Source organism: Danio aesculapii, chromosome 7, assembly GCF_903798145.1.
Source record: "Danio aesculapii chromosome 7, fDanAes4.1, whole genome shotgun sequence".
Classification (NCBI taxonomy): domain Eukaryota; kingdom Metazoa; phylum Chordata; class Actinopteri; order Cypriniformes; family Danionidae; genus Danio; species Danio aesculapii.
Window position 1 is genome coordinate 31,663,350 of NC_079441.1, and position 15,893 is coordinate 31,679,242.

The 15,893-nt window shown below is 37.5% G+C and overlaps 1 protein-coding gene across 4 annotated transcripts in view; it reads left to right on the forward strand.

The window, feature by feature from the left end:
* The window catches only part of kcnc1a (potassium voltage-gated channel, Shaw-related subfamily, member 1a), a 61,204-nt gene extending 47,565 nt beyond the window's left edge, over positions 1–13,639 (forward strand). Inside the window, exons 3-4 of one of the 4 annotated variants that reach the window (XM_056461635.1) lie at positions 6,730–6,915; positions 13,226–13,639. In XM_056461635.1, coding sequence (XP_056317610.1) covers positions 6,730–6,915; positions 13,226–13,335 — 296 coding nt within the window. In that variant the 3' untranslated portion in view covers positions 13,336–13,639. The other 3 variants (XM_056461632.1, XM_056461636.1, XM_056461633.1) reach the window with 3 other exon arrangements.
* The last annotated feature ends 2,254 nt before the right edge of the window (positions 13,640–15,893 follow it).

Below are 15,893 nucleotides of genomic sequence, written 5' to 3' on the forward strand. Positions count from 1 at the left end.
AATAATTATTAAAAAGCAATTAATTGGTACTTTATTGAGTTAAAAGTTATTAGTTAATAGATAAAATGAAAGTGTGACCAAACTAAACTATTAAATATGATTGAAAATCACATATTGTGTGTACAAATCTACCCAGTGCTTTTAAGAGTTGCTGTCTGGGTCTTCAGTTAACAGCAAACAAGTTATAAGGAAAAACACTTGTAGTTATAGGGAAAACAGAGAGTGATGAAAGAAGATTCTTGTTTTTTGGGTGATCCGTGCCTTCAACACATGGCTGAATTATGTATATTCAGTCTGAACTCACAAGAAAGCATAATTTACGTATTGTCAGAAAAGTAGCTAGTTTGGATGAATTCATACAAATTCATTTGTATGAAAGTGTAGGATTTTTAAAAGGAGGCCGCCAAACCCAACACCTAAACCTACCCCCTATTGGGGGGTGAGCAAATCTACTAAAATGGGTGAATGAAATTAAACAAATAAATATGAATTAGCCACTAATTCAAGAAGTTACGAATTGTCCTGAAACTGCATTGGTTTAATTAGTGTCAACATAAGCAGCAAAGTATTAATAGTGACAACCGTATTTAAAATAGGGGCATCATGGCTTTACACAGTAAATCTATATGACAACGTGAATTTTAAGACGCATCAGCTAGTATTTCGGTTGTATACTGCGATTGTCGATTGTTCCCAGTAATTTATCGACAACTAAACGGAGTGTAAAAAAACAACATGTTTACACACTTATGGTCAGTTAACTGAACCAATGTTTAAAGTTCTTGTCACTGTTATTCATTCTCTTTTCGGCTTAGTAATTAATCTGGGGTCGCCACAGCAGAATGAACCGCCAACTTATCCAGCATATGTTTTACTCAGCAGATGCCCTTCCAGCTGCAGCCACATACACAACGGACAATTTAGCTTAACCAATTAACCTATAGCGCATGTCTTTGGACTGTATTGGAAACCGGAGCACCCGGAGGAAACCCCCGCCAACACAGGGAGAATATGCAAACTCATCACAGTAATGCAAATTGGGCCAGCCGGGGCTCGAACCAGCCACCTTCTTGCTGTGAGGTAACAGCGCTACCCACTGTGCCACCAATAAAATGTTATTCATATTAGCTTTTTTAAAAACTGGATAACGCCAAGGAGGGAGCTGGAAGTGAGGGGGTTGATGAAGAGAAAGAAGGATTTGAAGAGCAGAAATAGCAGTGAAGAAGTAGGGCAGGAGCAGCAGAGCCCCAGCAGATCTGTCCTTTACCGAGCTCTACCTCTCACATGTAAATAACAATCACTGTGTGTGTATTTAAACTCAGCAGCTTATTATTAAAGTAGTAGTTGGGTGGCACGATGGCTCAAAATAGCCATAAGATAATTTATTCTTATATGTTTAAAAAGATATATAGCCTATTGTAGTGGCCTAAATTTATCTCAGCCCTAGGAAAACCTTGTTTTTTACTCAAATATAGTTACATTGATGCATATTTTCTAAGAATAATGCATAATTTGGTGGCTGCACATTATTTTACACTATGTGAACAAACATACTGTAGGAAAGCACAAGGTTATATAAAGCAACTACATGGGTAAGGGCTAGGTTTAGTAGTACTTAGTTAATCAGTTTATGCAATGAATATAATAAAATGCAAAACAGGACTGTATACTTTTAGATGTGCTCAGCATTTCAGTTAATTTTTAATAACATTTTTGAGGAATGCACAAGAGGTAAGTCTAATCAAACACAATGCAAGTCAATGAATTGTGAATAAATGATTATATCTTAGGGGTTGTAAATTAGTTGACCCCCCCCTTGTTAATTACCTTATACCTTAACTTAGGTTTAGTGTTTTGCTTTTACGTTCTCAGTATGTACACACGTTCTACATACTTTGACTGTTTAATTAAACTTGTAGGGTCATTATAAGCAAATGTTGCCTTTGAACAGAAATGTTGCCCTCGAACATCACTTTTGGCCAGTATATTCCACTTTAAGAGACAGAACTGAATGGAGGATCATCCTCAGATGAGTTTTGATGTTTGATACATTACCTAGCTGTAAAAAAATGCTACCATTTTATATTTCCATTTATTTCAGACATTTGTAACAAGTTATAAATTATTTATGTGTTCGACAGACATCTCAAATGTTTCTGCGACAGGTGCTAAATCCAGAGTGCAGCAAAGACTGACTCTGTTTTTAGCACATGAAACATAAAAATATCAACTAATACTAATTTCTAATCTTTCTTCTAATCTTTTTACAATAAAAAAAATAGCATTTTACAATATTGATTTTATTTCTGATATGTTTGCTCATTCTTTCTTAAAATCAGGAGATGCCTATGCTAAAATATTTGAGACTGAAATATTACTTGAACTTTTGTTTGTCAGAGTACAATAATAGTTGAGTCATTTTTAAAATAGCCACGGTGGAGAAAGAAGGTTTTTTTTTGTTTTGTTTTGCCTGCAGTATGAAAGAGAGACAGAAACAATAGTGCAGAGAGTCAGAGGAATGCCTGTTCATCAAACTATTCATAAAGATGAGTCATATCATCCTTTCTACTGTTTACAGACTCTCTATCACACAGCCTTGATTCACTTCACTACTTTTTTCTAGCGTGTGTGTGTGTGTTTTTAAGTATCAGTGTGCTGTTTGCTCATACTGTAAATGTGCACACATCATGAATAAACACACACAAATTCACAGAGAGGTCAATACATGTATCTGCAGCCTTGAGATTTCTTAGAATCCACTTATTTCGCAGTTGCAGGTTTGAACATGTTGAACTGGTCAAATAAAAAGACTTATTATTTCAAATCATTTAAAGAGCACCTGTTATGCAAAAATGACTTTTATAAGGGGTTTAAACACAGTTGTGTGGGAACAGTGTGTGAATATAGCCAGCCTCTCTCTTTGTACATGACTTTAGAGAGGAGGAAAAGCATTAACAGCCCTGAGTGAGAAGCAGCCGTCTGCCATTAGAGTTTTCACCTGCTGAAGATAATGTCAGTGTTTATTATGGTTATAAATGTGGAGTTAATGAACACTGTAGCCCTTTTCATGCATTCAGACCTTTGCCGAAAATTACCAACAATTTTCCAGAAAGGTCTGTATGTGTAGACAGGCCCTTTTTGAAAATACCAGTACATTTTTCTTGCAATTTTCCGGAAAGAGAAGTTGTAACATTACAGATAATTTGCCGGAAGACTGCTCTGTGTGAAGTTGCCGGAAAGAGAGCGTTCACGATTAGAACGGGCTGACATGAGACGTCTACTCCAGCCAATCAGAACATTCAGACACATTCACATCAGCGCTGATTATGAAAATAAAACCCTTTCAATATTTTTCCAAACACATTTAGCTGCTAGATGTCAGTCAGATATTGTTTCTATGTTCCTTCTTAATGCCAACTGAGTAAAAATTTATTGATAAAATGCTTATGATAAAACTGTTTGTTTACCTTCAAGCTCTGCTTCAGACGTGTGTTTTTTTATGTTTTTCACAGAGATATCGTTAGTCCTGTTTTAAATCTGCCGATATTCTGATGCATATGCATTTGTAGCTCCACCCTCTTTTCAAAGCTCATTTGAATTTAAAGCAACAAACAGTAATATAGGTAATATCACAGTCTTTTTAAAGTTGGAGTCAGGTTTGGGCAATCTAAAAAGATAACAATTCAATTGACTTTTAAATAGGGTAACTGAGTGAATAATCTTTGGATCTAGTTGCAAAGAAATAACTAGTTGAAGCTATATGAATTATTATCATTATATTTACAGCGTGTTATTCCAAACCTGTATGTATGTATTCATGTGGACCATTTATTTCAGTATAATGAAGTGAAAAATAACTGGGGCTGTATCATAAAGTATCAGAAAAGTGGTTCATTTGACTCGCTCTCTATACAGTATCTGAAGACTTCTGTAGCCATGAGTGCGAACACAGACGGTCTGGTGCATTCATCAAAGTAATAAAAGATGTGCTGATGTCATTCTTTTGAAACTTTCCAACAAATCAAGTTGATCCAGTTTCATTAGAAAACTTTTTGAAAGTGTCTTTGAAAGTAATGTAGTGACCATCTTTAATGACATATTGATATGCCTTTTGATGCTGTAAAGCTCCAGTTCCCATTTACTATAATAACAATCAGGACACATACATTTCTCCTTTTGTTTTTCCTAAAAGAAAGAAAGCCATACGAGTTTGCACAGTGACACAAAGTTGACCAAAGAATTTAATTTTATTCATAAATAAATATGTCTTATATATATTATAATTTTAATAACATATTTTTGTGATGTTCAGCTTGTTTGTTGACATTATAAAAAATTGAATGCTCTACAATTTATGCAAAATAAAAGGCAACTACACCATATCCAAGCTTTAAAGATGGTGCTTTGTACAGTAGCACCTTAACCACCCAAGAGAAACACTAAAGAACCATTACTAGGCTTATTTAATTCTTAATGGTGCTATATCCTTGCAGGCACAGGATGTCAACATGATGTCATATTGATGTTGTACCCCAACGTCATGGGGACGTTGAATTTTGTTTGGAAATGAAAATCGGGTTGACGTCAGAACCCAACGTCAGGCTGATGTCAATGTCAATGTCCAATCTAAAATCAACCAAATATCAAGATCTAATCATGTTACACTATGACATCGATCAGACGTTGAATTTTGGTCACTTTCCAACACAACCTAAAATCAACTAAATATCAACGTCTAATCATGTTACACCTTGATGTTGTGTAGACGTTACCACTATGACATCTATCAGATGTTGGATTTCGGTCACTTTGCAACACAACCTAAAATCAACCAAATAACTACGTCATTTGATGTTGTTATTGGACATCAAAATAAAGTTGTCCTTAGACTCTAGCTAGACATTGAATTTTGGTCACCTGACATCATGACCTAAATCTAAGTTAATATTAACGTCTTATGGTGTTGTGTGCCTGCTGGGATAGCACGTGAATTGGTTAAAACTTTTGTGATATTCCAGAAATTTCACGACCTTTGGAAACCCTGACACACTAGAAAATCTGTTCTAGTACTATTTAGCGACGTTTTTAGATAGTGCATTGTGTATGGGTGTAATATATCTTAATAGACCATAATGAAATGTAGCCTCTCTAATAGTTCCAACTGGATTCATGTCCAATTTGAATAACAGCAAAGTTAAAGGCTGTTGTTCCATCTGATAGATGTTTTTTTGTTGACAGTAATATGTCAGACAGAGCGTTCTTGAATCAGTGATGGTGATACAATGGAAAATCCAGGTGGAAGATATGGCAGTTCACAGTGCTCACTCCCTGGAGGAGCTTTGGCTGCTCTCTTCTTTCTCACAGGTCTGATCGATGAGGCATAAATCCACTGAGCAGAAGCTTCTGGCTGCCAGAAAGCTCACAGGTGAACAGGCTGGTTGCCACGAGCTGTTTCTATATATTACACCATGGCTGGAGGCTATAATTCACTGCTCCTCCCTCCATCTTTTGGAGCAAAACCAGACCTGCACCCTGCTTTCAGTCAAATGTAGAGTAACTTTTTAAATCTTAAGTAATTCAGATGTTTTTGTATCTTTTCTTGGCAATTGAACCAAATATGTGTTGGTCTCTCAAGATCCAGTTGCAATTTAATTGGTGATCTATTTACAATATATTGAAATGACAACAGAAAATCTGTATGTGGAAACTAAGGGTATTTGGAAATGTTCAGTACCAATTTTACAGTAAAATTGTTTGTATGTGGAACAAATACATAGGATTGTTTTTTTTTAACCACCAAAGCTCATTAATTCACTAACTGATTTGTTTTTATTTTATTTATAAAATGTTTAATTACATTTTTTTTTGCAGGTTGCATTCGCCAAATTTCCATTGCCAATCTCAAACCAATTGCAATCATTAGTTTTAGTTCAATTTGGAATACCTTAACCAACACAGAGCCTGGGGTATCAGAGTGAATGCTTCGACTTGGCGCCACCCTGATCCAAATTGATTAAGTCTTGTATCTTTTTTTAAAAACATTGTTATTAGTTACAGGTCAAAATGATCAGAGAAGAAATAAACTGAACTGGAGGGCTATGCTATTTTATCAGTGAAAAGGTGAGGAGTAACCGTAGTAAATTTAGTGGTTCTCAGACATTTACAGTTTTATCTATGGGTTACACACAGTTAATTTACACACCATCGGGGCAGAGTTTTTTTTTTTTTTAGGTGACTACAAGAATAATATTTCAGTCGAATCCATGGTTCTTGGTCATACATAAAATGCAAGTCAATGGTTAAAAAAAAGAATTATAGGCAACACAAACATAATGCAATGGCTCCTGATAATATACTGAGGTCTAATGAAGCAATACAATTGGTCTGTGCAAGAAAATGAGCATTACTTGCAATATAATTACTTTTAACCCAAATGATTTTGGGGGATAACTATCCCTTTGAGTAGTGTAAAGGTCTAGAACTCTTAAAGAAACATCACAGTGATTGCAGTTAAGGTTATTTTTGTTGTAGAAAGAGTATGCTTCAATAAAAAAAAAAAAAAACTGGTCATAACACCAACATATATGCATGCAACCACAGCATACATTTACATCCATGTCAACAGCAGGGCTTCCCATAATCTTTTCTCATCCATCTTTCCTCCCGCTTACAGTACATCAGTCTTGATGTATCGCCATGTTCTTCTTACATGTGCTTGTGTGTTTGAAGATCCCAAAGTGAACGGTGAGGCAGCTAAAGCAGCTCTGGCCAATGAGGATTGTCCCCATATAGACCAAGCCATTTCCCCTGAGGACGGCCAGATCTTTAACCCCAACGAGCCACGGGGAGACACTCCATGCTTTCTGCTCAACGTTGGCAGACGGTCCACAAACACTGGCACCCGAGTGAGGAAGGGTATGTAATCTCTGCGTGAGGCGATTGCCTGACACACAAACAAATGTATTTACATCATGTGCAATACACAATAAACAAAACAGATACAACCTACAGACAAGCAGAGCGCGCCCACAACAGACAGTTTGTAATAATGAAATAAAAACTCTTATTTTCTTGACAAACAAGACCAAATTTTGTCCTAAATTTCCACCTCAGCTGAATTTATCGCATAACACTATACTCCAAATTGTTCATACGCAAATAAGTGACGATCAAATGAAGATCCTTCCCTGCACGCTTCCACAAGTCACATTTCTCCAACCCTCTTCTCTTTTAACATATTGTAAATACGTTTTTTTTTCCACACCACGCTGCATTACGTCATATTAACACACATACAGCTGCCTCTTGGGGCCAACCTTAATCTTCCCTTTTTTCTGTTTTTCTTTGTTGTTTGTTTGTTTTTTACTTGTTTCTTCCACCACTGTACATTGATGTGGTCTGTCCCTGTGTTTGTTCCTCCTTCCATCTCTCTGGTCTTCCTAATGCTATCCGATTGGCTCATAGCCGGAATGTTCTCAGGGAGGTCAGGGGCGGAGCCGGCCGGCCCGACGCATGGCACACAGGGTTACCCACTGCTGCAGCTAGGCTGGGCGCACAGCCCAGAAGACGGCCATGCCAGGGTCACCACCTGATATCCATGCCTGTTCAAACCGTGCTCACAGCAGCCTTAGATAAACATAAGACCCCTACATGCCATGTAGCTTCACAGGCTTTCCACTGACATCAGCAAATGTAGTGATATATAACCCAGCGCTAGTTTGACTCCTGCATCATCAGATCACACAGCGACGACATAAAACTGATCACATTCAAAAGAATTTCCATCCACCAATCTGTCACGTGACCATTTTCTAACCAATAGCGCTGTCTGTCTGTGTCTTATGACATGTTGCTCTGTGTGAGCATGCTCTGTTTGACTCCAGATCTTACCCACAGCCAAAATCACCACAAGATCACCAAGCAGATCTACACACACTCTTCCCAACTAATGTTTTTGTGATTTATCTGTGTTTGTGTGAGTTGAGATGTTTGTGTGGGTGCGTGCTTGTGTGTGTGTGTGTACGCATGCAGTGTTTGTTGGATTGCACTGTTGTTTTTTTTCTTTGTAGCATATTGTTGTGCATGTGTTAGGACAGTCTTGCGGCCTTGCTGCACAATCTGTCCTGATGCCTGTATGGTATTGGAAGAGAAAGTGAAAACTTGGTTTTGCATAAGGCAAAGGAGTGTGTAGAGATGGTGTAGACACACCAGGAAGTGACATGACAAAACTCTTTCATTTTGAGTCGCAGTGAGCTTCAAGTGGAGAAATGTTCCTATCTGTTTTTCCTGTTTTACCCAAGTCTCTGCTTTAGGCTTCTAACAATGTTATACTCTTTAAATGATTCTATCTGAACTAGGGTTTTAGAAACATTCTACAATCTGATTGCAGAGATATTTGTTTTTCCATCACACACATACTTAAGCACAAAACGAAGAGTTCAGATGCAAAACCCTCTAAATCCATCAGACCTCTTTTCTTGTAAATGAGCATTTTCTATCAGGCTCCAATAATAGGTTCAGAAGTTTCATTTTATAGATAAAGAAAAGGTTAAGCCAGTAAATAAAATAACTTTTTTCAAAATGGCACTTTAGACAATTCTTTGTTTTTTTAACAAGGTTAATTTTCTTTTGCCTCAAAACCAGCTAAATCCACTTGTGCTTTTTTTTGCAAAAACCTCTAAATCCAACCTATCAGGACAAGACAGTGTAATTAGTTGAAAATCACTAAAGATACAATTAGAAATTATTTTACCAAACATAAAACGCATACACAAACCACCTGAAGTTAAAAATACATAAATCTGTCAAGTAAGTGGCGGTTCATTCCAGTGTGGAAAATTAATTTAAAAAAATCTCTCAAGTAAGTGCATTAATCAGTAACATTAAAATTGACATGAATTAAGGCCCAATCCCAATTCTACCCCTTAGCCCTACGCCTTACCCCTACACCTCGTTTTGCGCACTCCCGCCAAGGGGTAGGGGTGTCCCAATTCTCCTTAGCTTGAAGGCGTAGGGCTAAGGGCAAGGGGTAGATACTCCTTCGAACGAAGATTTTTCAAGACCACACTCGAAACCAAGGGTTAGAAAATTTCCCAGAATACACCAGCCACAGCTGCACCCGGAAGTAAGGAGATCCACAAATTAGTATTTTTTGTCATTATTACAAATTTAATGACATGGCTAAATTAAATTTAATGGCTAAAATAAAAACAGCAAAATTTCGCAATCTATAATCGATAATCATAACACTTGTATAGCAGTTCCACAACATTCTGTCACTCGATGACACTCGAATACTCTGTCAGAATAGTCTAGTGGCTGGGAATGAGCTTTTTACAGTGTCTGCTATAATGTTAATGTGGTTTTTGGTGTGTTTACATTGATGAATATGGCCACGGTGTAAATTCATAGTACAGTTACGATATTATTGCCACATTAGATCATTATGATAACATAACATAATATATGCCTTCACTGATTTCCTGAAGATAAATACCAAAAAAAAAATAGCACAACTGGAATAACTACAGCAGCCGCGATTGCCTGATCTCATATGAAGCATGAGATCGCGATGGCATATAATGACGTGTGCAGGTGCTGTAGTGCTGTCCGAATTCTTAGGGGTAAATTTTGAATCCCTTGCCCTTAACACTCGTTTTTAAAGGCCCAAGGGAGAGGGGAAGGGGTAGGAGTACAAAAATAGAATTGGGATTGGGCCTAAATCTTAATTATCTGTTGTCATTTATGATGTTTGGGATTTAGATAAAAAAAAAGCATGCTGCACTTCTGAGTGTACACTGTGTTATGAGGTATGGAATTTTTTTTTTTTTTTGCGTCTTTTAAAATCTAAATCGGAAGCAGAATAAAAATGTCTCCTCTTAAAAGCCAGCGTATCAGCGCACCATTACGTTGAAAACATTTGATTCAATTGGTTCTCGGGACATGGCGACTTTTGCTGTCAAAGGCAAGTGGTGTTTAGAGGCTTTTGCAAACAAACTTTACAGTTATTTCTGAATGTGCTGACGTGGGCATTTAGATTATTTGAAGCAAAAGTATTTGTTGAACATGTACTACATGCTTAAAGCATTTGGTTAATGTCATTATCTCATTTTTGGCGTAAGTGGCACTTAGCGGCTTTTGCATCTGAACTCTTTAAATGTTTTTTAATGTTAAAAATGACTCAAAATGATTGTGAAGGTCATTTAAAGTGCTTAAACCTGAGGTTTTGACCCTGACAAATCCTCTGACATGACTGCCAAAAAAATAAGTCAATTTGAAGTTAATCTAAAAAAAAAATTGCCTTTCAATCCACAGTTTTCGTTGCTCGCTCTAATGCCAGATTAATCAACTGATCTCTGTGCATGCCCTCACACAGAGACTGCATGCCATTTTAAACCCTTTAAACCTGACCCATAGCAGCCAACATGGTGTGGAGCAAACTTACAGAGGTCAAGACCAATCCTTTGTGTCTTAGCAACTGCCATGTGCACATTTCTCTCCACTAAACCAAGGTTATCAAAAGTCCCGAAGCCTGGGCACCATATCCAGCAAGGCCCGAACGCTGGCCGAGGTGGTGTCGATGTCCACCGGGTCCTGCCTCCCACCTGTTCTCCTGCGGCGGTCCCATTCTCCAATCCCCTCCATTCTTTAATAAATGGAGCAGTGGTGTACAGTAGTTAGAGCTCTTTCCTTGGGTCTTCCTCCTGTCCTGCTGCTGTTTGATTTAGTTTGGTCTGTCTTGTTTTCTGGTCCTTGTCTTCTGGAGCTGTGTTTTTGTCTCCTCTTCTCCTCCTCCTCCGTCCGTTTTGCTTGTTTCTTGTCCTTACGTGCCGACGTTTAACTCACACAAAGCCATCAGAGAGAAAGAAAACCTCCAAAAGATCTCAGGGAAATTTGTATGGATTTCCTAGTTGTATCAAACCCAATAGAAGAACAGGGATGAGGAAGGTAAACTTTTCTTTAAGAGCACATTATTGTTCCAGGGAGCACATCACAACTGGAAGGACACATGAGGCAAAGCCTCCCTTCAAATGATTTAAATCATGAATTTACTATGAATGTTTACTGATAAATCCTCGTCCCGTTTGATTATATTGTCTGACACTTGGAGGACAAGATAATAGCCACTTGTTTTTTTGTCAGTTTCCTTTTTGTGTAGTTTCTACGTTTAAATGGTATAATTCCCTTTTGGTCTGGTGAAGTCTTCCTTCTTTCTCCGTCGCCTCTTTAACAAGAAACCAGGTAGGAGCAATCAGGATTTCCTCTTTCTCTCCTCTGCTGTCTACGGCCAGTGTCTCTCCTTCCTCTGCAATTCTTTCATTCTCCCTGTGCATTTCTGTCCATCTCTCTTTCTCCAACCTCTTTAGCCCTGGATTGCAAAAGCAACCCAAATGAACGTTTTTTTTTTACTATACTGAAAAAGGAAGTCTTAATTTCTCAGCCAATTTCCTCCTTATTCTTTGAGCTGAATGAAAACAAGGCCCAATGGCAGGATGACCCTGAGCAATGCCATCCTCCCCTGTATTTTCTACTGCAGATCCCTGCAAAGAGGAAACTGCCCTAGTTAAGTATATGCAGTCAGAGGTGCTCAAAGTGACCTGAGAAGGCAGCAGCATCTCAAAACCTTGGTTTCCCTTCTCCAGCATTGCTGGACTCCACAACGGCCAGAAGGATTTCAGGCTGGAATCCACAAGAGGGACGCGAGAGAGAGAGCACAATAGAGGATGTTGCTAGTCGGCGTTTTTATTCCAAATCCGACGGCGTGAGGGACCCAACGGACAAGGACTTTTTTTTAAAGAAGACCTTAAAGACCAGCGATGGAAGAGTGTGACCGATGCATGGCTTTAAAGCCAGCAGAATGAGTTTTTATAAACACAGTACTAACGATAGTACCTGCAGTGACAGATGTAGTGGACTCTTACCTGTTCATTTTAGCATGAGCTGCATGGTGTTACACAAAAAGAGGAAAATATTCTATATCTGTTATGAATATCTGTACAGAAAAAAAACAACAACATATTTTCTTTCAAGAGTTCCTGACTTTGCAGAATTGACATGTAGCCATGGATACAATGAGATGTTCAGAAACCATGTTCTTTATTTGAGCAACAGATATTTCTTCATTCTGTCTTTGTTGTTAACCACATGACTCGGCTCTGGTCACATTGACCTCACATTCTGAACTAAATGCTAGTGGTTAGAGTGTAAATTCCACCTTTCGACTTTGTTTCTGTCTGGCATGCTTGTGATTCTGGATCTTATAGACAAACAAAAAAACTGAGCAAAATGAGTTATTTTTCTGTTTTATGTCATAATTATTGGTGAATAGATCCTGTGCAAACTGTCGTGAGCAAATGTTTATTTCGCATATCAAGTGCAGACTTTTGACAGTGTTATTTTTGGAAAAAAAAACAAACAAATATGAAAAACAAGAAAAAAAACTGCATCCTGTTGAGATATTTTACGTTTTCTCTCATTACTTTTAGGTACTAAAACACAAAGAAAAGCAAAAAAGACAGATGTATATTTACATTATAAGAGAATTGTATGCAATTTAGAACTTTGGGAACAAAAAGACAAAAAAACAAAAATGCATGCACAATGTTATGCAACTGCATAGAAAAAAAAAAGAAAAACATGGGTACAAACAAAGCATGAAATAAATTTTGTATGAAACCTGTTAGAACGCTTGGGTTATTTTCTTTCCCTTCACTGCAACGGAATGTTTGATTAATTTCTGATTCTCTCATTGGACGATGCACCAATGCTCTCTTTGACCTGAAATCAACAGGCACAAAGAGCTGGATTGGAAGGGTCTTTAATGCGAGTGAAAAGAAAATGAAAAAGAGTGTGTCTCCAGGTGGAGCAGCATGGCAGACTGCGCTGATGAGCATGCTGATGAATTAACCATTAACATTTGAAGGAAACACCTGCATGCTGCGATCGAGCTGAAGTTTTTGAACAAGCGCTGCTGTCGACATTCAGTAGACTCTGCTCAATGAGGTATGATGCCAAAGCCTGCCTTACGCCTGCTGAACGTGCCTGCTAGACGGCATTAACCTCACCCTCTGCTCTCCTTTCATCCCTTCCTCCTACTCCTCCTAACCCCTCCATCTCTCCTCTGCACTGTTTGGCACGTCATTCGCACCCTGCTCACCCGTCTTTGTTCTGGAGGTGTCTGGGTAATAACTCGTCTGTTGTCTCTCTTCTTTTTTCATGTCTGTAGAGGCTTCTCGGCAGGGCCGGCACAATCCGCCTGCATACTCTGTGTGTGTCATGAATCGTGGTGTTCCTACCACTGTGTGCATGGCCCAGAACACCCCTCCCACCTCCTGATAGTCTGTTTGTTGTACACGAATGGATGGAAGACCACTTTCAGCACATTTAAATCTATGTCAGAGGGACATTTTGTTGTGGTGGCTGATAATATTGTCAACTTGTAGTGGTGTGTAAAAGGCTGTCCTGATTTTACCAAGTGGTTGATGTCCTGAGACTAATTATTTCTATGATGTATACGGGACAACAACTATTCTCGGCCAATCAGCGTTTGTGATGTCATCAGTTTTGTACATTTTTTTTTTATCCTCTTATTTCCCACATAGAGATCTAATATACACTATAGCAATATATACAAATTACATATATGGCATACAAGTTTATATTTGGATTTCATATATTTATGAAATCTAAAAAAATATCTATGATATTTAAAATTATATATTTTATATATTTTATATATATATATTGTATCACTATGGAGCGTCAGCTGAAAGTCACGCATCGCTAAATGAGGTTCGGTGCTGTGGTTTGCATATGGGGAGGATTGGCCCTTTAATGTTTATTGCCACCATTCATAGGAAGATTAAAAATAAGGGAGGAATTCAGGAAAGTATCTTTACGGAATGATAGAACTGTAAAATAAGATAATCCCAGGAAAAACTAATTTGAAATGTACGCTGAAAAAATGCTGTTTTTCTCTCTAAGGACTTATTATGCGGTCTATATCACCATCTTGGGGCGGAACATCAAACTACTTTGCTCAGTATGACAGGCTGATGGCAGCCAAATCGATGAATCTATTTAAAATAGGCACTATCCTTATAAATAAACTGCACAGCTGCAATCTAAACAACTACATTCTCAACTAAAAAGCCTCAAAAGTACATTATGTTGTCCAACAGCTGCAATATTTGTCAAAATGCAGTCCTCTGCTTGCCACTCATGTGGGCGGAGTAATACACAAGGGTGAAGAGGCTATACAAGTGCTGATATTACTTTAATATCTTACAGCTATCAGCCAGTTAGATTCAAGAACCAGACAGAACTGTTATATAAATATAGAATTATTCATACCCCTGGCAAATTCTGACTTAAAGTTTTAGTTCAAATGTAAATAAGTTCTCAACGATGTCCCCTTTCATTTATCATCTTATTATCTTTTGCAAAAAGCCTCATTTCCTGTCAAAAAACACTTGCTGTTTGAATAACTAACTTTACAAAGTAATTTTTCAAATATTTGTTATGTGATTTTTGTATTGGTCAAATCCAAATAGGAACTCGTGTCGTAAATGTAAATTGCATATTTTCCATGTATCAGATTTCAATATGGGTAAAACTAGTCTGCTTCTACAGTTCATTATAGTAATAATAAACTGCATATTTGCTTTATAGCTTAGCATTTTATACAGTAAAAGTAAGGTAACTCTAGTTTGTAAGAGGAGCTAACAAACATTGATTGGCTTAGACCGAGTTGTTGTCCTGGGTACATCACTAAAAAAAAACCCATTAGTCTAAGGACATCATCCACTTGGTAATAACTGGACTACCATGTAAAATGTGTATCAGAGTGCATGCGTGTTCAATATGTGTGTTTTTTGTATGTGTGCCTGTACTGTAAATATGCTTTTTGTGTTGCCCATGCTTGCAACTGACTATTTAGTATATCTAGTACAGGGTGTAAGTTAAAACCTGTCCATTAACTTTTTGTGTTGTTGTGGTGAATCATAACAATTATTCACAAAGCTGCCTTTAAATTAGAATGGACTCAACCTAATGATGTTGTTCTTTGCTGTGCTGCTACTGTAAGTCATCAGTTGCCTTTGTTTGCTGTTTGCACTTTTTGGGACTCAACAATAAGGACTTTTTCCTGCCGGCCCCAACTGCCAGAACGATTTGAGGTGACATTTATGATAGGACAGAAATATGTATTTAAAAAGTAGTGGCCATAAGTCAGGTCTTCATCCTGTATTCAAACATATCAATGTTTTGTAGGGTGTCAAACCTGTTACGCTTTTCAGTTATTTAATTTGTGAACATATCAGAAATTTTTTTAATTCATTAATATGCAGAATAAGCTGGCGTGGGTTTTTCTCCGGGTGCTCCATATTCCCCCACAGTCCAAAGACATCCAGTATAAATTAACTGGATAAACTACATTGATGATGAACAGTATTGGGTTGCGGCTGGAAGGGCATTCACAGCGTAAAATATATGCGGAAATAGTTGGTGGTTCATTCTGCTGTGGCGACCCCTGATAAATAAGAGACTAGGCAGAAGGAAATGAATAAACAGTAACCAGAAAAGTATAACAAGTTCCTCATATTTTGATTGAATGATTATTCTTGATAGCTCTTGGAAAGCAAATATCTTGTAAATGTCCTCTTCAAACATTTCTTTTGGCCACTACCTTATATTTCAGGGTTTCTGTAGGTTTCACAAAGTTACATTTAAGACTTTTTAAGACTATTGTGAATTACATTTTAGACTCATACAGGGCTAACTGCTAAGGAATTTTTTAAATGGCCCAAATGGAAAAGATTGTTATTTGCCGTATCAAAATAAAATATAATAATACAATAATAATTTAATAATAACAATTTAAATATTTTAGATAT